The 26395-nt window shown below is 46.6% G+C and overlaps 1 protein-coding gene across 2 annotated transcripts in view; it reads left to right on the top strand.

The window, feature by feature from the left end:
• The window catches only part of IFT43 (intraflagellar transport 43), a 45616-nt gene extending 26282 nt beyond the window's left edge, over nt 1-19334 (top strand). For both annotated transcript variants that reach the window (XM_086463284.1, XM_086463285.1), the window contains 6 exons: nt 2856-2888; nt 3401-3447; nt 16440-16512; nt 17914-17989; nt 18342-18404; nt 19224-19334. In XM_086463284.1, the coding sequence (XP_086319410.1) occupies nt 2856-2888; nt 3401-3447; nt 16440-16512; nt 17914-17989; nt 18342-18404; nt 19224-19334 (403 nt within the window). The remainder of the gene's footprint in view (nt 1-2855; nt 2889-3400; nt 3448-16439; nt 16513-17913; nt 17990-18341; nt 18405-19223) is intronic.
• Nucleotides 19335-26395: the final 7061 nt, after the last annotated feature.

Here is a 26395-nt window from a genome sequence, read left to right as displayed (position 1 = left end):
CATGAAGAATGCCTGCGGGGCTTCCCATAGCACCTGGAGAGCAAAGAGACAAGCAGGTGACTGGTTCTGCAGGAATAGGATCTCCATGTATAGCTTAGCCCACGGCTAAGCTTATGGAATGGACAGGGTTGAAGGTAGGGCACCTTCTGAGGATCTATTAATGACTTCCCTTACTGCCTTGAAAGTTTTTAACCTTAGGACACAAAGCAAAACTTGGCTTTTCTCTCAGGGTCACTTTGTTAGATAGATCTAGGTAACACAATTGGTCTGAAAAAGCAAAAGATTAGTCAGGAACAAATCAAAAATATTTTGTGATTATTTTTTTTTCCCCAATCTGAAACAAGGAATGAAAAAGTAATTTGTCATCAAACAAACTGAAAGGAAGCCTTACAAAAAAAGAAAGGAAATAGTAGGTTGATTGTGTCTTCTTTAGCTAATAGCTCAATCATTAAGGCCACAGAGAGTGTAAAACATGCAATTCCTTCCTATGCCTCGGAAGTTTCATACTATATTTGCAGGATAATTCTCTACCTATGAGCTTATCAGCTGGTTCGAAATGCCAGTTTCATCAAATAATGCTATTCCAAATCATGTATTAACAAACATATCTAGTAGAGGTGACTGGAAGCAGATGTCTCACCTAAACAGAACATCAGTCATTTCTAGCTCCTGCTCTAGTGCTGTTGGTATTTAAGTGCTCTGTATAAACAGCCATACAGTCAGCATGAGAGACTGGCATCACCTACTGCCACCACTTACTGCCACCTTTGGACCCTGTGCATAGGGACTAGGGCGTTCTCCTGGGGGGCTGGCTGTGGGACTTCAGCTTGTCCTAGGGAAAGGGGAAAACTATCTTGTTTGAGAGGAGAGTGCTCTAACACCTGGGCTCTCGGACTAAAGGGGTCAGTACTGTTCTCCCCTCACGGTTTATGAATTGCTCCCCAAATTACTATTTTTTCCAATATAGTGCAGCTATTTCATAATGAAGTATTTGCTTGTTGCCCTGAATAAGTCCTTTTCTAACATAACACGGAAAAGTTGAGAAAGCTTTGTCTCAGAACACGAGTGAAGTAGTTTCTGCCTCTAGGACTAACATATGACTGCCTTCCCTGTGGGCCACCAGCATATCTGTCATGACAGGGAGCTCAGGAAAAAAAGAAACAGAAATTGCTTATGAGTGTAGCAGGAGTGACCCTCTCCTGGGAAGTACAAACATGTGGAGTGTTTCACTCCTGCCTGGAGACAGGAGTTGGGCAAAGATGTAAGGAGTGTCAGTACTGAAGGAACAGAGTGTTATTTGGGGCTGGACAATTATCAAGAGTGATGGGATCATGCTAAGAAGAGGTTAGACTGAACCTTCAGGAAACCATCTCACTGTGCATAGCCATCATTTGGGATGTTTCAGCTCAGTGTGGGCAAGGTTGTGAAGACACAGCGTGGAAGCAGTTCTGTGAAGGCAGAAGGGAGGGATAAAGTAGGATAAATCTTGCATCACCTTTCCATCTCTGTCTTCTCAGATTCTAAACTGTGGAGAAGGATGGAGCTGGACAATTACTCCTCACTGGAAGAGCTCTTTCCTAAGTTCCCCAGCTTCATTGCACTTCTGCCTCTTCTGATGAACAGAAGGGTGCAGATACAGCTGAAAGCCCAGGTGCAGATGTCACCTACACAGCTGCAGTTCTGGTTATAGCAGTGGGTATTACTGGGCTCAGATCACTGATTCAGTGTAATCTTTAGCTTCGCACAGACTGCAGGCTCCAGGGAGAGTGGTGGAGACAAGGAGGCCGCCTTCTCCTCATAGCTAAACATCCTTTGTGCCCTGCTCCTTGCTTTTAGAAGTGTAGATTACTCACAGGAGAGATAGATGAGGACCATAACCTGCTAGAACAGAGAGCAGATAAGGAGACGCCTGTCCCATCTCATAGAAGTGCTTTGAAAGGAGCGGTGCAAGGCAATGAAGCAACTTCTCTTACATCTTGGTGTGTCCTGGGACAGTGCGTATGGTAGGGGAGAGATCCATGTATTCTTTGTTATGGCACCCTGGCTTCAAGGGAGGGGAGAATATTTATTCCCGACACATAGAGATGAAACTTCACTCTGCAAAATGGCCAAAGCAATCAGCGAGTGATGGAGTATCTGCTAAAAAGAAACCTGGCATTTAATTAACTTTTCAAAGTGCTGGTTCAGCAACCTCCATGTTTTACATTTTGAATATTGAACAAGCGTCCCTAATCGGGACTGAATTACTTCTGGGCTTGCTGGGGTGGAGAGCAAGGGAGCTGCCACTTGCCAGTGCCTCCCCCGCCCCGTTATCATTATGAACTCCTGTTAACTCAGCCAGATCAACCCTGATTTACTGCAGCAACAGCATGTCTGACCTGAACTTGGCCAGCTCAGGTGGAGCTCCTCACCTCCAAGGCGACCAGATAATCTTTATGCACGACCAGGGGGAGGAAGGACCTGTTGATCTCTCTGGGGTAGGCAGACAAAGTATAGCATCTTCTTCACTCCTTAGTGTGCCAACCTCTCTACTCAGGTAAGGCAAGCTTTACCTGCAGCTGATGGCAGAGGGGCTGAAAAAGTACCTGGGAAGCTAAAAACCAGGGAGTATGGTTCTTGCTGTATCTGGGCATGGCTGTCTTTTTGGACCCAAATGGTTCTGCGTCGGTCTGATGCACTCAGGGACTTTTTGATACACTGGTTTAATGGTCACTCAGAACTCTTTAAAGGTATGATGTGTTATCTTGGACCTGGTGTAGGAATATCTTTTGCACAATAACAGTGATAGAAGGAAAAGTTCAGGTTTTAAATTTTCTCTAGCCTTTTCTAAGCATAAACTTTTTCTTGTCTTGCAGGTCAGGAAGAAAACATGCAGAAGAAGTAGAAGAGTAAGTTCCCATTGTTGCTGAGACTTCCTCCACAACTTTTACATCTGATCTCATGGAGAAGGGACATGAGACTCTAAGCACCAGCACACCAAGATCTGAAACTTGGGAATGGTGCAGAGCCTGGCATGAATTCATGTTGTGTCCTGGGATAGGGCCGGGCTGGTCCCTCCGTAGTTCCCTGATTATGGAGTAGGTAATGGCTCTGCCACTCCCATAAGACAGAAAGAAGGAAAAGTAGAAAACATCCACTTTCCTCCCAGACCCACCCCAGGCCTTACTGTCTGCAGCCTAGGGATTTGTCTCAGGTACAAGGCATCTTGCTTAAGCACTGTAAGCTGAGATTTCTTCTGAGTCCAGCACGGAGGGGTATGGAAGAAGGTCTGTTGGCCAGCTAAATGTACCTGGGAACTCTTCCCTTGACAGGCCATGAGGCTTGTGGGGAGGAAGGGGACACAACAATTGCAATTCTGGGCTTGCAATTTAAATTCCTTCTTCCTTGTGTTTTTCTGCAGCCATCGTCTCAGACAGCAGAGCCTGGAGGCATCAGATGATGGAGGAGGTAAGGTATCACCTACTAGACTGCAAGAAGTGCCTTCATGCATGTCTGGGTGTTCTCCAATAAAGTGAGCAGAGGCATTTTGTAAGAAATTGCAAGAAAATGAAGCACCCTGAGGGTAAACAAATGCGGGAGCTGCTTACATCTCCCTAGCTGCTGAATGAGGGAGAGAAAGCAAAGGAGATGGAGAGGAGGGTGGGGAAGTGAAACTGCAGTCTAACTCTGCATCTTCATTAATTAGAGAATTATGAAGCTTTGGGAAGAAGGAAAGTGTTGAGGACATGCTGTGATTATCTCCACATGGAGAATAGTGGACTGGGGCAAAGAGGGAGCTAGAAGAGCAATAAAATGTTAAGAGCAGGCAAAGAAGTCACTGCTGTCCCCTAGTTTAGGTGATCGTATGCTCTACTTTAAGCCTCTCTTATGTTTTATGGTAAGATCCTTGTCTTGTTCCCATCAGGACGAGTGCCTGTACTACTCTCCTGGGGTCTCTGTTGTGAAGGAATTCTTAAATTAAGAAACCCGCTTGCCTTAACCCAAGATCATAGATCATAAGCTAAACATAGGCACTGGTGGGTAATCCCATCCCATCCCATCTCTGAACAGGCTGCTGTGAAATCTACTGGACTCCTCACTTAGCACTAGTTTTCTTTATAGTGTATATCACCTGCTCTTCTAAGGCTGGATGAGGCAAGAGAAATCTCAGGAAAAATCCACAGTATGAATTTCAGGACAAGCACTAGAGAACTGTGGGGAGCACAGAAATTCATTAAAGTCTCTAGGAGCTACGTCAGCTTTCAAGGGCTGAGAATTTTATACAGTGTGTAAAAAGTTGCACTTGTAAAATATCAGCAAGCATCAGAAGAATTACCAGGAGTCACAAAGGATCAGACATCAGTATGGTTAATGAGATTAAATGAAGACTTATTTGGGTCTTCCAGACAGATTAAGCATTGCAACATATGACTGCCAGAAGTGGCACCTTTATAGCATTGGCATCTTCAGAATAGACTTAATTTTCCCCCTGGGAAGTTTCTTGGGCTTCTTAAATTTTAGCGTATGTCACTGAGGCTGATAGTCTGTTCTGAACAGCTCTTTGACTGTTTGCATATGTGCTGTCCTTCCTGTTGAACTTTGGTCTTGTATTCAGAGTACAGTAACTGTCTTTGCTAACCAGGCATAAAAAAGGTTGCCACATGTTTGTAGCATGTGACTTTTAGTGCTCCAACACCTTGGGTAATAAATAGAGTAGAATTGATGCAAAATGTGGTGTGAAGACACGGCATGTCCTAATACAGTTTACTTACTTATCTGTGCCTAACCTGTGGTTAACAGTTGAATTTGGATTGTTTGCAAACCAAAGTTCAGTTTTGGATTAAATCTATGTGTTAGAAGAAAGTTCCCACCAATCTGATTATGGTTCCTACGCAGGCAGTTTCTGGTATGGTCAAATACACTGGGTTGTGGGTCTGATTTGCATATGGAAAATCTCTAAATGGATCAGTGCGTTGCATGCTTGTGGTCGTATTTCTACAGTGAGATTAAGCAAACTATTCTGGGAGAGGAGTTTTCCTTGTGGGCTCAACAATTGCAGTGAAGAAAAGTGACATATAAACAAACTCCAGAACTTGAATAAAATTACTTTTTTGAATAAGTAGAGAGATACAAATAACTGCCCAGTGTAGAAGGCAGGGAATAACTTGCTGTGGCTGTGCAGTAAGTTGAGCTGTATCAGCCTCCCCTTTGCACAGAACTGCACTTGAGCTTGTGTCCTTAACAGTAAAGCTCAGATTCTAAACATACAAAAATCAAGACATTGGTGTATGGATCCCCAAGGATGGGTCACGGTTATTGTGTGCTGCATAATGTGTTAGCTTGTACACCTTAATATGAACAGGCACAGTTGCGTAATGATTGCTGCTGTCAACCAATACGTTTGGATCACTTTCCTTTAACCTATTAGAAAGCTGAGCTGTACCATTCCATTAACATTGTTTGTCCCCCATCCAACCTTTTCATTAGAAGAATGAAGGACAAAACCATATGCCCTTAAAAAGGTGTTCTTGTGTGTTTGAAATGTGCTCAGTTGTGATTGTTTATGCACCACTAACACCCAGAGCCTCAGAATTTGGAGTTCATTGGAGAAAGTGCTGAAAAAGCATAGGGCCTGGAGGGAGCCTAGTTTGGCATGTAGAGAATGGAGAGAAGGTTGTACAGCCAAGCGAAGACTTTCAGGCTTGACGCGCCTTGTAGTTTCAGAAATGAAAGTAGAATTCTCTCACTGCTCTTGGCCAGTCACCCTGTGCATGAAATAGGACCTAATTCCTCATCAGTATGGGAGTTTGGGAGAGAAGGACAGTTGCTTCTCAGGCTGTGTGGAAAGACTGAAGTGATATGGGAGTTTGTAAGTGGGTGGACCAGACAGAGACATGTGTGAACCATCTGCAATTTCAGCCATTCCTTACAGTTGCACAGGGAAACCCAGAAGGTGCAAGTCATCCATGCTGCGTGATATGAACCACTGAAATACAGCAGTGAAGTACCTTGGCTCAGGTCGTGCTCAGAATTCATTTTCTCTAATCCATATTTCTTCTTCATAGAGGCTAGTCCAGGACAAGAGAGCCACTTTAAAGAGGAGCTAGTTTTGAATTACAAGAAAGCAAAGACTTGTGTTTGACTAAAAGCACCATTTGCTCCAGTAAAACTCCAGGCTGGAAAGACTGTTTTGAAAAAGTGCAATCTCTCCAGAAATAGCTCTGGAGTGTCTACTTGATGGATAGTGGGGTTTTCTGCAGCACCTGCTATGAGCTTAGTGCCCATCCTCCTGAACACACACTGGTACATGCTACAGGCATAGCAAATGGATTAACACACCTTTGCTAGGTGGATGTGTGTCCAGCTGAACCTTGTCATGGGGGAGCCCAGCTCCTCTGCATGGTGTGAAACCTGCTTTAGCAGGATTTAATGCATCACAACGTGGGGAATAATGAACCTTCACAAGCAACACAAAAGTGTTTAATTCCTGAAGGACAGGCCTAGTTGAGTCACTTTTGGCCAGAGGCAATTGGGGGCTTAATGCTGTGTATGTAGCAATCTGGTCAATCTGAGAGAGAGGAGTTTAAGGGTAATTGCTCAATTTTCTGTCCATGTCAACAGGGGAAATGGGCAGCAGTGACTGAGCTCTGTATGGCACGGAAACTGCATGAGATGGGAGATGTGAGACTACCAGTGGAATTTTAAAAGTGCTATCTGCAAAATGCTGTGTCCTTTTCTATAGCAGCCAAAAGCTTCTTCCAAGTACAGACTATTCTTTGTCGTGAGGTGGGAGGGAAGACAGAACAACCAAGTTCACATTGAAGGGCTTTCCCCTCCCTTTGCTCCTTCCTCCAGCAGGGCAGTAGAGTCTCTGCTTCGACTTTGCTTGGGTATTTCATTTGACTTTACTTTGCTTTTGTGTCTCTTTCGGGCATGCAGCTACAAAGGGCTGTTTCCTGTTGGGGTGAGAAATGCTGGCACCGGCCCTCCACTCCCCCCCCCCCCCGCCCTCTCCATCAGCAAACTGCTTTGTCCTTTTGGCTAAAAGTTTCTTTTTCTTTTTCTTTTCTTGTCCATGAGTTCTGCACTCCCCCAGATGCCTGTTTCCTCACTACATTGCCCTTGGATTTTTCTCCTCAGTACTCTACAGGGGCTTGTTAGCTAAAGTTGTCATCTCTCTCCCAGGTATTCTTCCCCCATAGACTATTGCCCCATCTTCAGCAGTCCCTTCCCCCCTTCTCTCTTACCATTGGGATGCATAGCTCCAGAACGGGGCTTTGCTTGGAGGACTGAGATGTGATGTGTGATTCTCTGTCTGCAGGAACAACGGCTTGTTATTTTAAAGCAGGTAGTGTGTGTGAATGAGACAGCTGATTGAAATGAAAGCCTGACTATGCTGCACAGACAACCCAAACCTGACCTGCAGGTGAGGAAAGCTGCCAGGAGACAGTCACTAGATCTGTGCCCTCAAGGCAAAACCCCTTCCTGCCTGCTGGGAAGCCTCCTCAAGTAAGCAGAGCTGACGATTAGACCTCTCTATAAAATGTCAAACCTCTAGAAGGACTTCTTACCCTTCTGGCGTGTGCCAGCAGCTCCTTTGCATTTGAACAGGATGGGAGTCTAGGCTCTATGCACAGCAGAGGAAGTGGGCATATGCCATGGTCCCCACATCCTTCTGAGGAGCAATGTCTGTCGGTCAGGTGCGAGACAGCCCTCACGGGATATTTGGCACCTGGAATTCACAGCCATAAAATATAAAACACTTCTTGAGCTGCATGCAAATACACACTGATGATGAAATGGCTCCAAACAGAGCTGAGAATAGAACACAGTGTGGGTTATTGTTGGCTTTATTATTCCTGATAAAGTTTGCCGTTTGCTTCCCTGGTGAGCTGCTGTTTTTACAGAACGTTCCAAGTGCTGGTGGATTCCAGGGGCTGTGAGCTGTAAGGACAGCTGCGTTGGCTAAGCATGAGGGTAAGAGAGGTGAGAATTTGCAGGAACAGTCAGAAATATGGCCAGTGGGTATTTCAGAGGCTCAGGAGGCAGTGGTGGAGTGGTTTGGGGAGAGCTAAATGGATGAGAAGTTCTGAACATCAGTGAAAATGGAGATGGAGTGAAAAACATGGTGTTTTGGAAGTTGTGTGAATGGGCTGAAGAGAGGGGCCCGGGGCAGAGAGTGACAGTGACTGCTGAGTTTCTGGGATTCTGCACTGTGATTTCGTGTGTGGCTCTGTCAGCACACTGCAGTCCTCCCCTTGGCTGCTCCCCTAATGCACTACCCCGAATCTCTGCGCGAGGTCAGTGAGGGGCGGACTCAGCCCAGCCTGATGGTTTCCACTGAGCTGTTTGTCCAGGCCAGTTTGAACTCCTCCAGTGACTGCTGGCATTGTGATCTAGAGCCTCTGGTGTTCAAGGAAAGCTCCCTCCTGACAGCCAGAGTGGGCTGGGGGGAGCAGAGAATACGTCCCAAGGGATATGTCTGAAGTCCTGTTTGAAGCAGTAGACCACTGGCCAAGCGGCGGTGGGCAGCTTAATTGCAAGGGAGCACACACAGCTTATTGGGGGCTGAAAATGATGGACTGGGTAAGCATCTTCCATCACTAAATTTTACAATATGGTAGATACACAGTTCTATTGGGTCTGTGATTGCTGAGTCCATAAGTGTAGTTGACGGACTAGGTTTACCTAAAATACCCTTTAAGAAAAAGCTCTTGAAAGATGATTACAGAATTGAGACACCATCATTTAAAACTGCCTGAGGCAAACTCCTTTGAAAATTGCAGCAGTGGAGGGACAGAGAAAGAACCACGTAGCCCTTGATTGTAGTGTTGTTCCCTCAGGACCCGTCCCCCCTCCCCCTCAGTTTCTCATCTGATATGAGAGAGAGCAGCAGTAAGATTCCTCATCTGTCTTATGAAAATCCGATTCTGAGTGGCTCTGATCAAACCCGGCTGTCTGTCAGCAGCGGTGGCCTTGTGTGGAGGGAGGGAGGCTTCTGAGGAGTTGCTGGATGTGGAAGTGTCATGGGTGCTGCCGATCAAAGAGGCATTTTTTTAATAAATATATATAAGAAAAAATAAAAACCTAAGGATTTAGCATAAAAGAAATGTAGTTTGTCTTGTTTTTCAAGCGTAACATGAAGAGGATGAAATAGAATCAGACACGCCTGCTCCTGAACATACTTCCACAGGAGCATCCTGAGAAGCTGCTTTCCCTGCCACAGTAATGCTCTAATGGAAAAACACTCATCTCCAGCATTGTTGAGGAGAGTTTTGTGTTTCTGAGTTCACCAGACCCTCCCATAGCACCTTATGCCTTCTCATCTGCTGCCCCACCGCCTTCTGAGTGTGTTTCAGCAGGGGAATACTGCAAAGGAACAGGGAACAGCCTTTGAAAAGAGGAAAACAAGTTACTGAAAAGGAGAATAGGCATAATGCTCTGTCAGGGGGCTGTGGGTAAGGCTAGGAGGTGTGTTACCACTCTAAATGCTGGTAACCTCAGGAGTTTGCTGGACTCCAGGTCCTGACCCTGGCCTCCAGTCTCTCCTGTCTTCTGCTGCTGCTGAACAAACCTATGCATTAAGAGATACTTCATCTTTAAAGCCATCAGTATCTGCTCTCACTTCTTGCACAATACAAGCCATGGATTACTGCCTGTTGAAGCCCTGCACTGAGCCCAGCGACTCACCTGACAGGGCTGTTCTGTGGGGTTGAAACTAGGCAGAGGCTTTATGTCAGTAGCGGCCTTGGGAAGTAGCAAATATGCCTGATGCCTGTCCCCAGCAAGCTCTTAGGTGAGGAAGAAGCCATGCCACGCCAAGCAGCCTGTGAAAGCACAATGCTATCGAAGCGAGCAGAGTGTCTCATGGACCACCCGACCTCCCAGTTGACAGTATCATCAGAGCTTGGTGGCTGAAGAAAAAATTATTTTGTCTGATGCAAGGCAAATGCATAATCTTTTTAAGGCAAGACTGGATGGTCAGTACTGAATCTGCTGCATGGCTTCCCTCCCCTAGATCCTATGAATCCTCTGGCACCCGCTAACTGGGTGACTTTTCCCATCGGCTTGGCCAGGTTGTGCTGTTGCCATTCTCATCTCAAAAGGGTGCTTTGGGACATAGGACATTCAGGTTCTCTTCTGCTTGTCTCAGCTTTTGAGGCAGTGCCCTGCCTGCTTCTCACTCTACTGTTTTTATCTCCCTGCTGGCTGATCAGGCAGGTACGCTGCTCCGTATTGGCCTACTAGTAGGGCAATTTCAGTCAGGGAAAGGCATCCCTGTGAAATTAATGTCCAGGCATCCAAAGAAGTGTTCTTTATCCTCTCCATTTGCCTGCTGCTCTCCTGAGAAAGCTTCCAAGAGGCTTCAGGCTTGTTTGTGTGTTCAGCAGAAGCTGTCTGTGTCCCTTGTTCCTTATGTTTTTTTGAAGATTTTTTTTTTTGCCTGTTGCTTTCCACTTTTTTCTTTTTTTTTTTTTAATTCTCCATTTTTCACTTAGAGAGAAAAATTATTTATTGCATTGAGATGCGCTAATTAAAGCCATTTTCTGGTATTTGGTTACTGAAGTGTTTGATGTCTCTCTGACAAGACCATGAAATGCACGGAGTGTCCACAGGGACAGAATTTGCTGAACACGGTGCTTTGTAAATGAGGGGACACAGTGTCGCAGCAGCTCATGAATATGAAACGCCCATGATGCTACCTCAGTGGACTTGGGAACACAGATGAATCCTGTCATGTGCTAAATGAGACCAATTTCTTTCACTTAACTTCATCTTCAATCAGACCTTCTTCCATTTGCCTGTTTAAAATTCCCCAAACGTGATGCAGAAGGTAAAGCATTCGGTAAAACAAAGTTTTGCAGCAGCAGAGATATTGTAATTATTTCAGTTTTACAATTTATGAGCAAGCAACTTAAAGTTAGTTTCATTCTTATGGCTGCTTAGTGGCGGAAGACTGCCGGCTCCAGAAGCCAACACCCTTTGTGTTTGTTTGTGTTCTCTTGATATGGTGGTGTGTGGACAGGGAGGGCAGCACAGTCCCCACTGCAAGAGGGTCCATTCTGAACTGGCCTTTTCGAAACGCTTACCCAGTTGGAGAAGGCAAATCAGACTACGTGAGATGGAGTCATTTTTTTGGGTGTCAGGGTGTTGGCTTGGGAGAGTCTTAAAGCAGCTCAGGGAGAAAGTGGCAACCACACTGCTAACTGCAGGCCTGACCTGGGACATGGTTTCTAGATCCAGCTCTGCCACTGATTCATTGCCTGACCTCAAACAGATTCTGTCTGTCCCCACTTATGTGCTGTCTTGTATTTAACAGAGAACTTAGTTCTTTGGGGCTAGGACCGGATCTTACTGTGAGCTTACAGGATTTTAAGGGACCCAGCCTGCAGGTGTTGCTGCTAAACCAAAAATCATCTCTGCCTGGGAGGGGAAGTGCAACTCAACAACTTGCAGGATCAACTGGGTATTAAGGTGGTGCAGGTTCTTTCACCACCTGCTTGTTGCTTTCTGTGGTTGTCTTTCTCAGCTGTAAGTTATTTGCTAAGAGGTAAAAAAGGTGATGGTTACTGCATGTACTCTAATATGAACACATAAAGGCCACCTTTGTTTATGACTTGAAAATCTGCTGTTCCTTGCTTATTGTTTAGCTGTCTGCATGTAGCATGGGTCACCCTCAGTCTTTCCCCTCTGTCTTTTCCTCCTGCCATGCACACACTTCTGCCTTATGCTATTGGCGTCTTGCTGTAACTTAGCCATGAAGCTCTTTTTGTGTAAGACCTAGTTCAATCCAGCTATTGTAATGAAAACAGTATTATTATTTATATGCTGGGACTTAGATGTTCTGAGGCAATCAGTTTGGTGCAGTATATTGTAAGTCTCCTGTTAGCCAACATTTGGTACTGGTATCTCCTACCCCACCATAACTTCTGCATGGATACACTCATTTTGCTTTCATTCTTTGTTCGCTCTCGTTCACCATCATCTGGGAGACGGAGGGGAGTTTACACTTGTCATCTAGCATTTGGTGCTTACTCAGTGTTTCACATCCCTACCATGAACAGTTTCTAAAGCCGGCATCTTGTTTCTTTATGGGCTGAGAAATCCATGGGGAAAGGCTTTGCGTTACTCTGTTCCCAGTCATTTTGATACGTAAAGAGAAGCCTCATCCATTCCTGGATTTTTATGTTCGCCTCTCCATCTTCTACTGCATATACTCATTTCTTCTGCTTGTAAACACACCTGATGTGTGTGTCTACCTGTTCTCCCCTCCCGTCAGCTAAAGTGAAAGCTGGAGACTCGCTTTCAGGGGAAGAGTGAGTGTCATTTTTAGCACTCGCTCTGGGAGCGTTACCTGCAGTATGAAATGGAGATTCAGAGGAGTTCTGCCTGTGGGAGACTGGTTGAGGGAGGTGGCATAGGTAACAGAACCTTGCAGAACAGTATTCAGAGGCCAGCTGAGAGACTGAGGTTGGTAAGATGGTTTGTACTCAATTTGTTCCCCTTTTTAATATTTTTTACGAGGAACTCAACTTTTATTTTAATGTTTCTTACTATTAGTATCATATCACTTTATTCCGATTTCAAAGTCTGCAGGAAGGGCTGTGAAAGTGGGAGAACAGCTGAAGCTGTAAGATTTTCATGTTGCTTCTGAGATTCACCTACAGTTTTGATTAAAATTGGTTGATATTAAAGAAAATATGGAAGCTGCTCTCTCCTCCAAAATGCAGCTGAGTTATGCACCCCCCCCCCCCAAAAGCAATCCCTTCCCCCAAACCTATAACTAGACTGCAGAAGATAATTTTTTGTTTCCATGTTTTGAAGCTACCCTTTCTTCTCAGCTGCGAAATGTTTTTTAATGCACAGGCCATTTGTTCACTTTATTGCAGTGACCTGGTATTTGTTTCCTTTTGCACACAGGCAGCTCCTTAACACGTAGGTGCATTATGCAGTCATTTCTAAGGTTTACCTGCATGGGCACTGAATTCAGGCATGAGAGCCCTGACAGTAAAGTGTATGTCAAGATTCTGCACCAAAACTACAGTATTATGGAAAATGATCTGAAGCCCTGACACTGAACAGGAGGGGAAAAATGTGTCTTACAGAGCAAAGCACACAGAGTGGGGGTTTGTATTGTAACCTCATAATTGGAAAAAGCTGCAGTGCGAGACTGGGAGGACATGGCACCGCAAACATTTCTGCATGTGCTAATGTTATATGTAAGTAGCCTCTCTGCAGCTAACGGCAATATTAAAATTAGAGCGTAAGCCTACACTCTTGCAGCACAATAGCCCACGTGCTTCTTCCCCTTGCAGTTGACATAGTGCCATGACTTGGCTGTGTTACCAGAGCTTACTAGAAAAAAAGATGTGAGACCTAAGAAGAGCAACAAAAACAATTAGGGGGCTGGAGACTGAGTGAGGGGAAAGGTTGGCTCCTTGGTGATAAAGTGAGAACTGAGACACTTTGCAAACTGTTCAGAGAGGGGAGAGGGAGGGATTGTGGAGAGGTGGCACCATGGGAATTGGCAGAGGGAAGAGGAAATTATGAGTAACAAATGAATTAAAGACCCAAATATTTCAGGGCTGATTTGCCACTGATAGCAGTTAGCCTGGGGAGCTGATATTTTCTTATAATTTGTGACATTTTTGTTCTGTTTCCTGGCAGTCTCTGGCAGTCCTAAAGGGCATTGCTTCTGCCTAGAAATGGACACATCATCCACACTTTGCAGTAAGAACAAGCATGCTCTGGCCTTTGTTGGAGGGGCTGCCAGGAGCCCCCAGAGCATTTCCAGCTCTTCTGTCTGAAATACTTTCAAAGCATCTATAAAATATCGGAGCCTTGAATTTCTTTTAGAAAGAATTTCTACATGATTGCCTGGACTTTGCTAATACAGAGTAGAGGTAGCACTCTGCAAGGGGTTTGGGAATCTCTCCATGGAATTCAATGGCGATGAGATAAAATAAAGACTGGAGAATTCAGGAGTCTTCAGGAACCTGCAAAATGGAAGGGACATCACTGAGCCAGGCCCTAAGTTTACAGTTTTTTCTAGTGCAGAAAGAGATCAACAAAAGCAAAAGGAAACTGGGAAGAGGAGACCCCAGAAATAGCTGCCAAAATGAGCACTGAGTGAAGAAATTCAGTTTACTGTGAACACTTCTACATTTCTACTGTCAAAAGAGGATAAGGATCTGACCTTCTCCTGCTACAGGCAGTGCTGCTCCATGGGTGAGGGCAGCTCTGTTCCCAGGTAGTTCTTCATTTAGTTGTGTTTGCTGAGCAACGTTCATAGTCTCTTGCTGAAAAGGATAAATTAGCTCAGGAGAGATTAGACTGTTTCTCATTCCCATGCTTGTTTGCCTGGACTTAACAGGACACCTCTGCAGAGTGCTTCATTCCTCCCCTTGGACCAGTCTCACCAGTCCATTCCCTCCTTGGTCTTTATTGCTTATCTACAGGGGCCTTCCCCCACCTTGTCACTGAGCAGGTTTTGCCAGCTGCCTCCACAGGTCAGCCTGTCTGTCCATGGGAGATACTTTTGTCCCGTAATTGCATTTTGCTACAAGCTTTACCGAAAGCTGGTAGCCCCTGCAGATAAGAGCCAGCGGGATGGCATCTTCTACTGTGTGTTGTCTCTACAAGCAGAGTGGGGAGAGATCTGCCCCAAATGCCCCCTTCTCCATCTAAGGGATGGCCTGAGGCCTGCTGCTGCAGTTCTCCTTTAAATGTCTTTGGGAAGTTTTTTTTTTGCTGTAGCTGGAGAGCCTCTGCAGGCACCTGCTCCTTGGGCGGCTGGGGAGCTGGAAGGCACAGCTCTGCTGAGGCCGGCCAAGCTGTCACTGCCTTTTGCAGTGGCCAGGCTCTCGCGGCAGCCCGTGTCCCGCTCAGCCTTCCGCCAGGCAGACCAATTAGCGAGAGATCCCACTGTGTGGCCAGGTCTGATCGGCCACCGCGCCAAGGCCCGGGCTGACCCGTGCCCTGCCGCAGCTGGGCGAGGGCTGCCTCCCGCCCCGCCGGCTGGCCGGCCGGGGGGCTGCGCGGTGGACAGGCAGCCGAGGGCCTGCGGAGCTCTGACAGGCGGCCGGACAAGGGTCTTTTCAGAAAGACCCTGCCCGGAGCCCTGAGCGCCATGGGTGGGAACGTCTTTCCAGCTTCTGAATATTCATCTCAGCCTGGGCTGCAAAAGGGGCAAAGCCAGGCCCAGCCGCCTGCTGCCGTCCAACAGTAGCATGGCCGCACTGCTGAAAGAGCTGGGAGCAGCCTGCTCGCTCCAGGGCCAGCTCTGTTCCACACTGTGCAAGTGGTTTCAGTGGGAGTTGAAGATCCGCGTCGAAGCCTGTGGTTTGAACTTTATTGATTTGATGGTGTAACAGGGCATATGGACGACCCTTCTAAGACGCCACTTGTTCCTGGGTTTGAATGCTCTGGAATTGTAGAAGCTCTTGGAGATAGCGTGAAAGGATTTGAGGTTGGAGACAGAGTCATGGCTTTTTGTAAACTCTTCCCAGAGCCAAAACACCAGCTTCTCCACGGCCTGAGGGCTCAGGGTCTCTGGAGAACCTTTGTGGCCTTGAATCTTTAAAGGCGCTCTGTGCTAGTGTACGCTGCCCTTGCTTTGCATCTCCAGTTACTTTCCCTTCTCTTCCTCTCTCCTCTTTTGCTCTCTCCATCTCTAACTGTTTGCATTACTTTGTCAAATCAAAAAGCATAGAGTGCTCTCAGACCTTGCTCCTTTAGCAGGATTCAGTGTACACCCAGTCCTTCCTCCTCTCCTCCATTTTTTTTGTGGAGTAGCCGTAGTCTTTGTGCTGGGAATACCCAGTGACCTAGACATCAGGCATTCCAGGGTCACACTGGAAATCATGAGAAGTTTTGTGACATTAGAACTAGATGCATCTTCCCTGCATCCAGTCTTTATATCTGCTAGACCACCAGCACTTCCTTCCTCAGCTATCAGGAAGGTCACAGGCCTCTACACAGCCTGAGACCCCACCAGCAGCTCCTTCAGTGTGTAGTTTTACATGGCTTCTCTTAGTTTCTGCCCCACATTTCATTTCTAACAGGGTCTAGGTGACTGGTGGCTGAGCTGAGCAAATGATGCACATCTCATAAGAAGCAAATATTGCCAGTCTTAGGGTGATGGCAGGTAGGCAGCAGGGTTTAGTGCAACCAGCTTCTTTCACCTTCAAGGTCGTGTTCAAATGCATGGTTCATGGCCTATGGAATCCTGCCCAGCCCAAATCTGCTCCTCTTGCAAGATTTTTTTTGACCTCAAGCTTCAAAGCTTTATTGCTGTTTTAATATTAAACAATGTATTTTTAATCATTGCTAAATAACTCTGTGTTTTCCTCTAATAAGAAACTGGCTGTTTCATATCTGTGAAGCAAGGGACCCTTTGTCTCTAGTGAGAGGAGAGCACAACACTCCGCACTTACTGCTGCTGTTTTCTCTTGTTGCAGACATTCCTGTGATCCCTGACTTGGAGGAAGTCCAGGAGGAAGATCTGGCCATGCAAGTGGCAGCTCCTCCCAGGTAAGAGCACTGCCAGGTGCTCTCGAGGCTCTCATGAGCAGTGCAAAATTGTTGGTGAAATTAAACTCCATCTTACCTCATGCTTTCTGGATGTCAGCAGCAGTGCCGTTCAGCAGGATTTGGTGCTGTGTATTGTAGCAGCAGGGCTCCAAGCTGAAAAGTGCAAACTTCTTGTTTGCTGTTACACAGAGAAAGCAATTACTGCATATTCTCTCTGTATATAAAACATTAGAGTCACGTATTTGATGTTGCAAAATCAAACTCGCAAAAGTGAGTAATTACTTCATTTAAGGTTGCCTGTGTAACCTCAAATGCCTCCAGTACACTTGCACTGTCACACACACTTTGATTATGCATGGTCGTAGGCTGCCTTGCCCTCTACAGGGTACCTGTCTTACTCGAGTGCCTAGTTAATTTGCCAAGTACAATCCTGTTTGAATCCTATAAGAGTAGTCTTGGGGTTAGCTCAGGGGAGACCAGCGAGTTCTAAGAAATGAAAGTTTTGGTGGTTTTATCTTAAACATATCAGGAAAATCTTCTCTCTTCTGTTGGGCCTATTGCCAGGATCACAGGCTTGGATTTCTGTTGACCCTTATTTGGAGAGGTGGGATACCTTACTCCTGACCACAGATGCCTCTCACACAAGTATGGAGTAGTTATTGTGATTAAATAGCTGTTAACAAAAATGAACGACACTTTATAGTAGTAAATTTAAAATTACTTTGTCTCTCAGCAGAGTTAATTTCTCTGTTTTCTCTCTTTTTTATAATCCTGTCTAATCCTTCTGTATCCATAGTCTCTGTGCAATAGAAAAGACAAGCGATTTTCATGGACAAACACAAACAGAAATTAAATTAATATAGGTCTTTCCTATAGTATTGCATCACCTGTGAAGGGAAGCGAGGCACGACAGTATATTATCCCCCTATGCCGCGTTTCTCTTTGAAGATTACATTTTAAGAAATTGTATATGATAGCTGTGACTCAGACGTGGAAATCACAAAGTCCCGACTATTCTGTAGCTTGTGTGGTGGGGGTCTCAGAGGCTGTTTTGCTGTGGCACTGGGGCTATTTGAATATTCACTACATTCCTGTTTTCTTTCTGGCTCTTGCAGCTGGTCTGTGGATCTTCTCTCCAGCATGCTGGCTTCTCTGAAGGAGTCTGTGGTTGCTCTGCATCCTAATTTTATGCACTTGCTCAGTCTGGCACACACGTTTGTGAATGACTGTTCATTTGCTGAATTAGATGTGCTTCTGTCTGGCGACATCCATCTCAAGAATCCACATGGGTGACGTGGACACTTGAGACAGGTGTCACCAGGCTACTGTTCATGCTGCCCTTCTTCTCAGGTGTGCTTCCACACTTACCCAGGCTTGTACTTTGATCCTTTCTGGTTGCAGTGTGCAGGTAAACCGAGTGCTGACCTATCATGACCTGGACAAAGATCTGATGAAGTATGCTGCCTTCCAGACTCTGGTAAGTGGATGTTGCTATGGGGCGACCGATGTGGCTCCCCCTCCTTCCAGGCTCCCATCGTCCCATTACAGTGATACTCAGCTGCACAAAATACACAGCCCTATCATCCAAACAACTTGCAGTCTGCCTGCAAGTCTGTTCCTCTCTGCAGTGTGGCTTTCGTGCTTGTTTGTGTCTGTAAATAGTGTGGGTATGGTATCTGCTGCTCAGAGGAGGCTCTTGCTTTTGTCCTGGACAAAGTATATGTCCCTTATGAGGCAAATGTGCCTGTCTCTAGCAAGACCTACCTAGTGAAATTATGGTGTCCACTTCCTCACTGTCTGTAAGACTGTAACTGTGTGTGCGTTCATAGGATGGAGAGGTTGACTTGAAGCTTCTCACCAAAGTTTTGGCTCCAGAGCATGAACTACGAGAGGTGAGTCTTTCTTTTGTGGGAACACCAACAAGGCAAAAGCTTCTTATGTGTCTTGCACTGTACTTGGAAACTAAGCCTTTGTCAGTGGAGTGGAGGAGAGAGGTGAGGAGGAGCTTGTCTAAGCTGATGGAGGTTTGATTTCCCCAGCAGATTATTTTAAAGATATATAGGGCTTTCTTTGTGTGAGATTATGGCATCACTATGATTGACACCCTTCAGTATGAAAGAGCTAGTAAGGAAAATGTGAAGGGCCTAGCACTGTCACAGATCCCTGCAGAAACAGTGCCCTGTTGTGTATTGTCTTTTGGTAGCCACCATGAGCTCCAGGTGGTTCTACAGGATGGTACAGAAGGAGAAAGGCAGAAAGCATTTGTGGTTTGGGCAGAGGAATGTCTTAAAGCAGGACAGAATAACCTCAATACAACTGGGCAGGCAGGAGCTCAGGACTTGCAACAAAGGATTTCTGCAGCTCAGAATTGCAGATGCTTCAGCAGAAGTGCAGCAGGGTGGAAGATTTTTATGGCTCCTCTTTACGCCCTGCTTGGAAGTACCTAAGATTAACAAGTATCAAAAAGTCTGTCCTTTCTGGAATTTTGTAACATGAATAATTCTGTCAGCATGTTTGAATTGTAGTAGGGATTCACATTTCATTCTGGCTAGGATTCCTGTTTTAGCCAACTGAATCTGGGACTTCCTTGGCCAGGGCAGTTGCCATTTAGTTTGTCTCTTTGCTGTTCGTCTTGAATATTTGACATCGTTCAGAGACCTTTGGGTGTCACCAGTAACATTTCAGCATGTTTGTCTTTTTCCTCTTGGTAGGATGATGTCAGCTGGGATTGGGACCGTCTCTTCACAGAGGTGTCCTCAGAACTAGTGACTGAGTGGGACCTGGGACATTCTGAGAGAGAGGACCACCTTGGTCTGCCCTAGAGCACTGGCACATCAGACATCTCATACATGCATCCCCTGTAAATAGTTTAGCCCTTTATTTTTCTATTCACTTGTTTGTATTTGAGAATTTATTTCAGACATGAAAATAAATAGAAACTTGCTTCATAGGAAAACTGGCTCGGGAGAAGTTTTGGGTATATTGTACTAAGAATCTTTGTTCTCAACAGAGATTAAGAATTCTAAACACAATAAAATTGTTACCTATGAACAGTCACTTCCACCTCACTAGCACCTTTACAGATAACTGCAATGGTCGATCTTTCCTCTACAGAAATGCAGCCTCTCTGGAGTGGACCATCTTACAATGGAGTGTGGTTTTTAGTGGTGGCTATCAGAGAAGTTTAGGCTGATACAATTTGCTTGCCTACAACTTCAAGATTACCATCTTCCTCACAACAGGTGCCACAAGTTGTCAGAATACCCATTTTATATTTCATCCAGCAGCCTCCAGTCATCCCCTGCTAGTTTAACCTCTCTCCTGGAACACTACTTCTGCTTTGACTCAGAGGAAGCAGCATCACCTATTAAACTGCCAACACCACTTCTTATAGCACCTCTTTTTTCCCTTAAGGTTTCCCAGCTAAATTCTGACCAGGCCTAACCCCGCTTAGCTTTTGCAATCAGATGAGATCACAGCCTGAACAGAGATAGCTTCAGGCAATAGGTAGTTTGCAAAGAAAATACTGTTTATTCCACGCATGTGAAAGAATAGAGCCTGCTGCTCTGAAACAAGGTAACTCCCTGGTGGGTGTCTCCTTGGAACCAAGTAACCCACTCTTATTATCATCTAAAGAAAAATCCATTTAGCTTTTAATGCATTGTCCCCATAGAACCGTGGACATTATTTGCAGGAAACAGTAACATTACTTCTAAGCCAATGTCCTTCAAAGCCTTGTCCCGCTGAAGAATCTTGCTAGATACTTCTGGGGGGCAGTGCAAGTGCTGGGAGGAAGGCTTGCTGTGCTGCTTTTCTTGGCTTGTTTGGTTGGTCTACTAGAGCACTGCATTCCCATTCTTCTACTGACAGCAGGACGGGTCAAATAACTTGCTGTGAATTCAGTGCTCTCCAAAATTTCAGATCAGAGTTGATATGCCAAACAATTCTACCAACAAGAGAGAAGCAGTTGTGTGGGGGGCCACCAAGATAAGGGGAAGCTCATCTGTCTCAAGGAAATACTAAGTTTTTTACAACCGAGAAATCTCCCCTATAACTAGAAAACTAGATGAGACAGACGCTTGGGAGGCCAGTGTGTGGAGGATAATCCCAAAGTCTTTCTCTGAGCAGAGAAACCTGTTTTGGTATGAACAGAAACTTCCCAGCTGAGCTAGTGTCTATTTTTCTGGGACACCTATGGTTCTTGGCCAAAGAGAATTTAGAATGCTTCCTGCATTTAAAAACAATTAAATTCAGGAAACTAAAATAGTTTAGTAAATCAGACAAACCCAAGCCAGCCTGAGAGGAAGAAGGTGGTAAATGGAGGAGAGGATGGGACAGGACATGGATTTGCTCAGTTCATCCCTCAAAGATCACAGAGAAAGTGGAGGCACACTCTCCTCTCAATTGCAAACTGTAGGACTATTTAGTGTGGTTTCTCTCCCTTCTACTTGATCTGAAGCTCTAATCCATACTGCCCCTATAAGCTGCTTGCCTGGTATTCACTTACTCAGTGGTATCTGCTTCCAGTGAAACTCTAGTCATTTTGAAGCATGAAGTGAACATAACTTTTCGTGCCCTGAGAATGAGAGGACAGATCTTTGGTGGTTGCAGGAGCGGCCCAGAACAGACTACCACTGAACCTCACTGAAACTTGAGTCTCTGCACCATGTCCCTACCAGCGAAGTAACTGTCTTCCTACTACAATGCTGCACTTGACTCTGGTTTGTTGAGGAGGCGGGCAGGAAAATAACATGAGCACAGAGAGAAAGGGAGGCTGAGAGGTGAGCTCACCTTTCTCCCTTCAGTCACTGTCACCAAGCATAGAAGGCCTTGTGTCGCCTTGCATTTTGACTCACCTTATAAAACCACAGTCACCCAGTGCAAATCAATCAGTTTTCAGTGACCGCAAAACCTGAAGATGCCCAGGCCTGAGGTACAAGAGTGGGCGAACTATGAATCCAGTGTCTCTGGCTGCCCAGCCTGAAGTACGGCATGTCATATGTGGCATATTATGTGTTGTGTTTTCTTTTGGGGCTTGGGGAGGTGGCATTGCTGGCTGTGGAGCACTAAGAGTGGATAACTAAGCAGTAGTAGCCACTGAGTGCTCTGGGCAGGAGTCATGCCAAGCCTATTGCTCCTCAAGCACTGTGTGCTGCACCAACAATCCTGGGCTGTCTCCAGGAAGGCTTGCAGAGCCATCTTCTGCCTCCAAGAGCTGCTCTGATCATCCTGGGTGGGCAGAGCACTCCTGTCTGGCTCCTCTCCCAGAGGGGAGGAATAAGTGGAGCTGGGCTGTGCAGTGGTGCTCAGCTCATCAGAGGCCACATGGGCCCTTCAAGAGTCAAGAGGAAGAGGAAAGCACCCCTTGAAACAAGAGGAGGAGGAAGATTGGACCCTGGAGAAGCTCCTGGAGATGGTGAGAGATAGGAAGGGGGGAGGGCTTGGGGAGGGCTATTTGAGGCAGTGGGGGGGGGGGGGGGGGGGGACAGGGCCAGGATCAAGAGTGGGGTTTGTGGGAGAGGCAGGGTAGAGGCAAGAGGAGCAATGAGGTTGAATGATTTGGGAACAGAGTACGCATAAAATTTGGAGGAGAGTCAGGCCAGAGCAGGTGCTGGTGGAGAGCCAGGAGAGAACAGAGCGGAGGAGGAGCATAGTGGGAGTTGAATGAGGCCTTTGCTGATGAGCTCTGGTCACACTGTGCTGGAGGAGCTGCTCTAAAGCTGCATAAAATCTTGCAGAGGAGTGTGCTTGGGGCTGGGTGCTGTTGGCTACCCCTCTCTGGCCTGGGTCCTTGGGTAGAGATGCTCTGGGGTGGGAGGCACGTGTGTGCAGGCCAGGCCTGTGCCCACTCTAGGACCTTGGGAGCCCAGCAAATACCCAGGCAGAGTTTGAGAGCAGGGCTTGTAAAAAATCACAGCCTCATCTATTTTAAGGTGAGAAGAGGTGGCTTTGATCACTTAGTCTGACCTGCTATAATACAGGTCATGCCAGAGTCCAGTGAGATGTGGCTGAGCTTCCCCTGTCTTTTACAAAGGCAGGCAATGTATTTGAAAGTCTTCCCTGGTTAGTTTTTCTAATAGATAATTGCCCTTATGGTTCAAAATCTGCTTTATTTCTACACTCAATTTTTGAGTTTCATCTTCTGTTCCCTGAGCCTGCTTATGCTTTCACCTTCTCAGTTAAGCTGTGCTGTCAGATATTTTCTCCTTGCCTCAGTATTTATGTGCACTGTGATCAAGTTGTCTCTTTAATTTCCTTCAATAAACTTAATAGACTGAGACTTGTTTCCATGTCTTTTCAATTCCTGCCCCAGCTGGAGGAGGGGAGGTGAGTGTCTGGCTCCTGGCCTTCCTCCAGCAAGCTGTTCCTACCCACCTTCCTTCCACAGTCATGTTTTGGTTGTAGTGCTGGGAAGGTGACTGAGATCAGTTGCTTCTCCTCTCTCAAGTCTTGGTGCTGTCAGAGGAGAACCCACTCCTGTTACTCTCCTTGCTAAAAAGAAATGATGAGTTGCTTTTGCGTGCCCAGGCCAGCTCTTGACTCGTGATGATGCACTGGTGTGTATTGGCTGTGACACAGCTGCCTCAGGAACCTTCATTTCTGAAAAGTCCCGTGGAAAGAGCATGTAAAGGAAGAAACGGCAGGTGCAAATATTTTCTTGTAGCCTGCAAAAGTCTACACCTCTGGTTGATCCTCAGGTGAGGTGAGAAGTGAGAGCGGTTCTCAGAATAGTGAATTCAGATCAGCCCTTCAGGCTGTGCCTAGCCAAGATCCTTGTCAATCTCCACAGAGCTGTATCACAGAGGGATAAAGTAAGGTACAGTGGTGTGCCTGGGGCCACAAAGCAAATCTGTGGCAGAATCAGGGTTAGAAATGAGGAACCTCAAGTGCCTGATTGAAACCTGGCTTTCATATATATCTGGTGAGTGTTTCCCATCTTCAATTTGAAGATGGCAATTCAATGCAGGCTGTCTCGTGTCCTGCTTGCTCTTTGTCCTTCTCTGTTCATACGCTGCTGAGGGAGAGGTGCAAATCCGTGTTGTCAGTGAGCTGATCTGGAGTGTCTGCCCGAGGACTTGCTGGGATTCTTGATGAGTGTAAATATCTACCCGCAGATAGCCTCTTGCAGGCTCAGGCTCGGTAGGTTACTCCTGCCTCGGTAGGCTACTCCAGCCTCATCACAGACAAAGAAGTGCACAAAGGCAAAGTTAATTCTAGGTCCTATCAGTTTTAGGAATCTCTGGTTTTGCTTATAATAACAGATACAATATTTATAGGCTTTCTTGGTGGATTATAGGCTTTCCTGGTGGCGATGTTTTACTAGAGTATGGTTTCTTGGTGGTGATGGGGTGTCGGCGCAGAGACAGCATACACAGCACTGGAAAAAATGTAGAAAATAAAAGCTGAAAAAAAAAAGCCAGACCCAACAACCTTCCATTAAAGAGCCTCTTACAGGGACTCTGGCTGGCTGTTTTATTAAGTGTGACAAAGTGATGGGAGGTGGGGGGGAGCTCCTATGTTAATAAGTTGGAAAGGCACCACTGTTCCTCTCGCCAGAGCGTCTCAGGGAAAGTGGAATTAATTCATGGCATATGCTCCCAGCATCTGCCGCAGTGACCCGGAGTGGCGGGAGCACAGCGCCAGGCAGCGCGAGCCAGAGCCCATGTTCCCCACTCCTCTCTTGGGCCTCGCTCGCTGCCTGCTTGTGGCTGAGCGTGTCACAGCCCGTGGCCAGAGTCTTCTTCCCTTTGAAGAAGGAGACATGCTCTAGGCTTGGGAGGGAGAAGGGGAAGTTTGGATAGAAAAGAGACCAATTCAAATAGAAACTAACCTAGTTTGTCCCAAACAGCCTTAATTCCTCCCACAGCATTCCCTGACCAAGTCCTCCCTTCTCCAGCCATCTGACTTGTTCTGTGGCTTGCTGTGAGGCTCTGACTCCTCAGTCTCCCTCTTCCTTCTTTTCTACTGCATCTCTACAGATTATTTGATCCTCTTCTTGACATAGAGGACAGAGGTTGTATTTGCTGTTAGGTGGGATTTCATTCTCTCTTTAATGGCTCCCAGGAAATAACTTCCCACACCTTATTTCCCCTTGAGTATCCAGCTAGTACAGCTGGCTGCACTGCGTTGTTTCTAGGCTAAAGCAGTCTTTGCCTGTGCTCCAAGCTCTGTGTGTGAGCTTTCCCTTGGGAAAGGGCACTCAGAGCCAACACTCCACTGACTGCTCTTTCTTCAGCCACATCCTTCCACCTTTTTGGACAACTGCCTGGGATATGGGGCACTTTCCTGGCCTGGAGAGCTGACAGAACCAGGAGAGACTGAAGCAGTGGGTGATTGCCACACAGGGCAGAGATGTCCCACTCTGCTTCTGTGCTCTCCCAGCAACACCTCAGCAGCTTCTCCTGCTTGTGCTCCCTTTCAAAATGTGGCGTCCCTGTCCCAGGCTGTGCTGGGACTGTGCAGTGCTGAGTGAGGGCCAAGGCAGGGTCCCAGCTGCGAGGCACCATGAGGGCTCCACGACTGGCCGCCCTGGCGAGACCTGTCCTCCCAGGGCCGTGCTTTATCTGGGGGGACAGCCCACACTCCTTGTGGCCACAGCCTGGGAAGCATCCTGATTGATTTAGTCATGAATGCTGCATGACATGGACATCCAGAGCTCCTGAGCCCATTAATCTCTCTGCCATGGTCCCTGGGGAGATGAAACCTTTCCTCCTAGTGCCCCTCTACCTGAGCCTGCCCCAAGCAGGCTGCTGTGCGCAGACCTTGCTGAGGCCAGAGCAGCTCCAGGCCACGGGCCCTCTTATCGGACTCCATCTCCTGTCACTTTCAGGACCACTTCATTATCCTTTTATTAGCCCTCTTCTGCTTATCGTTATTAATAATCACGGTGGATCACTGGAGTGCTGACAGCTGCCCCTTGTCTATTCTTTCTGTCTATTTTAATTCTGCCTGCTTATCTGGAATAAACCTGATCCTTTTTCTTTTAATTAAAGAAATTTGGTCAGCCAGCCCCTCCTCCATGCAGAGATAGGACTGATCACACCAGTGATATGGACAGAGCAGGAAAAGGGGCAGATTACTGGGTGACAGTGTTTTCCACAGCCTGAAGATATGGGATGTCGGAGTAGAGGCTGGAAGAGATGTCTTAATCTCTTACGTGTGCAGAGAAGCACAGCACTGGGGTGCTCTGAGGTGCTCGTCTTGGGGCCTTTGTGTCTGACCCAGTGCATTGGTGCAGGGCTGTGCGACTACGTCTGTACTGCAGGCGAGAGGCACTGCTACACCAGTGGCAAGACTGGCAGGGAGGTCTGCTCGCCCCTCTCTGCTTAGCATGGGTGGCAATAGTGACGCCAGGCTCAGAGCCTGCACGGGGGGCACTGCCAGTGCTGCTGGGATTACTGTAGTTCTACAGGGGCTAAAGGACTTGGCTTCTCAGCACTTTCTAATGTTGCCAAGGGATGCAAGTGCTGGGCTTCACAGCAATGCTCCCGCTTTGTGCTCCCACAGGCGTTGCTTCCTGGGGCCACAGATCTTGTTCTAGTCTCTTAAAAACGCCTCGCCAGGCAGTTCGCTTGAGTTGAAATATTTGTGTTGTCTGAAGGGACAGGTCACTGGAGGAAGGGCTGTGCAAATAGGCTGCGGGAAAATTGTTGTGCTAATTCACACTTTTATGAACACATAAACTCAAATCTGCATTCATTGCAATCTGTAAAGTGACTGGAGTGTGGGCTGAAGTGCTTAGAAAGTGTTAATCAAGGGTCCGTAACAAAGGAAAATGCTCTGAAGTGAAGCAGCAGGAGCTTGGCCATAAGCAGCAGGAGTATTCAACCTTAGCGCTAAAAATGCATATTCTTTGGTTCCCAAACGGTTCATTTCAGATGCA

This window comes from Leptosomus discolor, chromosome 3 (assembly GCF_034619465.1).
Source record: "Leptosomus discolor isolate bLepDis1 chromosome 3, bLepDis1.hap2, whole genome shotgun sequence".
Taxonomy (NCBI): domain Eukaryota; kingdom Metazoa; phylum Chordata; class Aves; order Leptosomiformes; family Leptosomidae; genus Leptosomus; species Leptosomus discolor.
The sequence above is the reverse complement of the archived record's forward strand: the minus strand, read 5'-3'. Positions and strand labels throughout refer to the sequence as shown.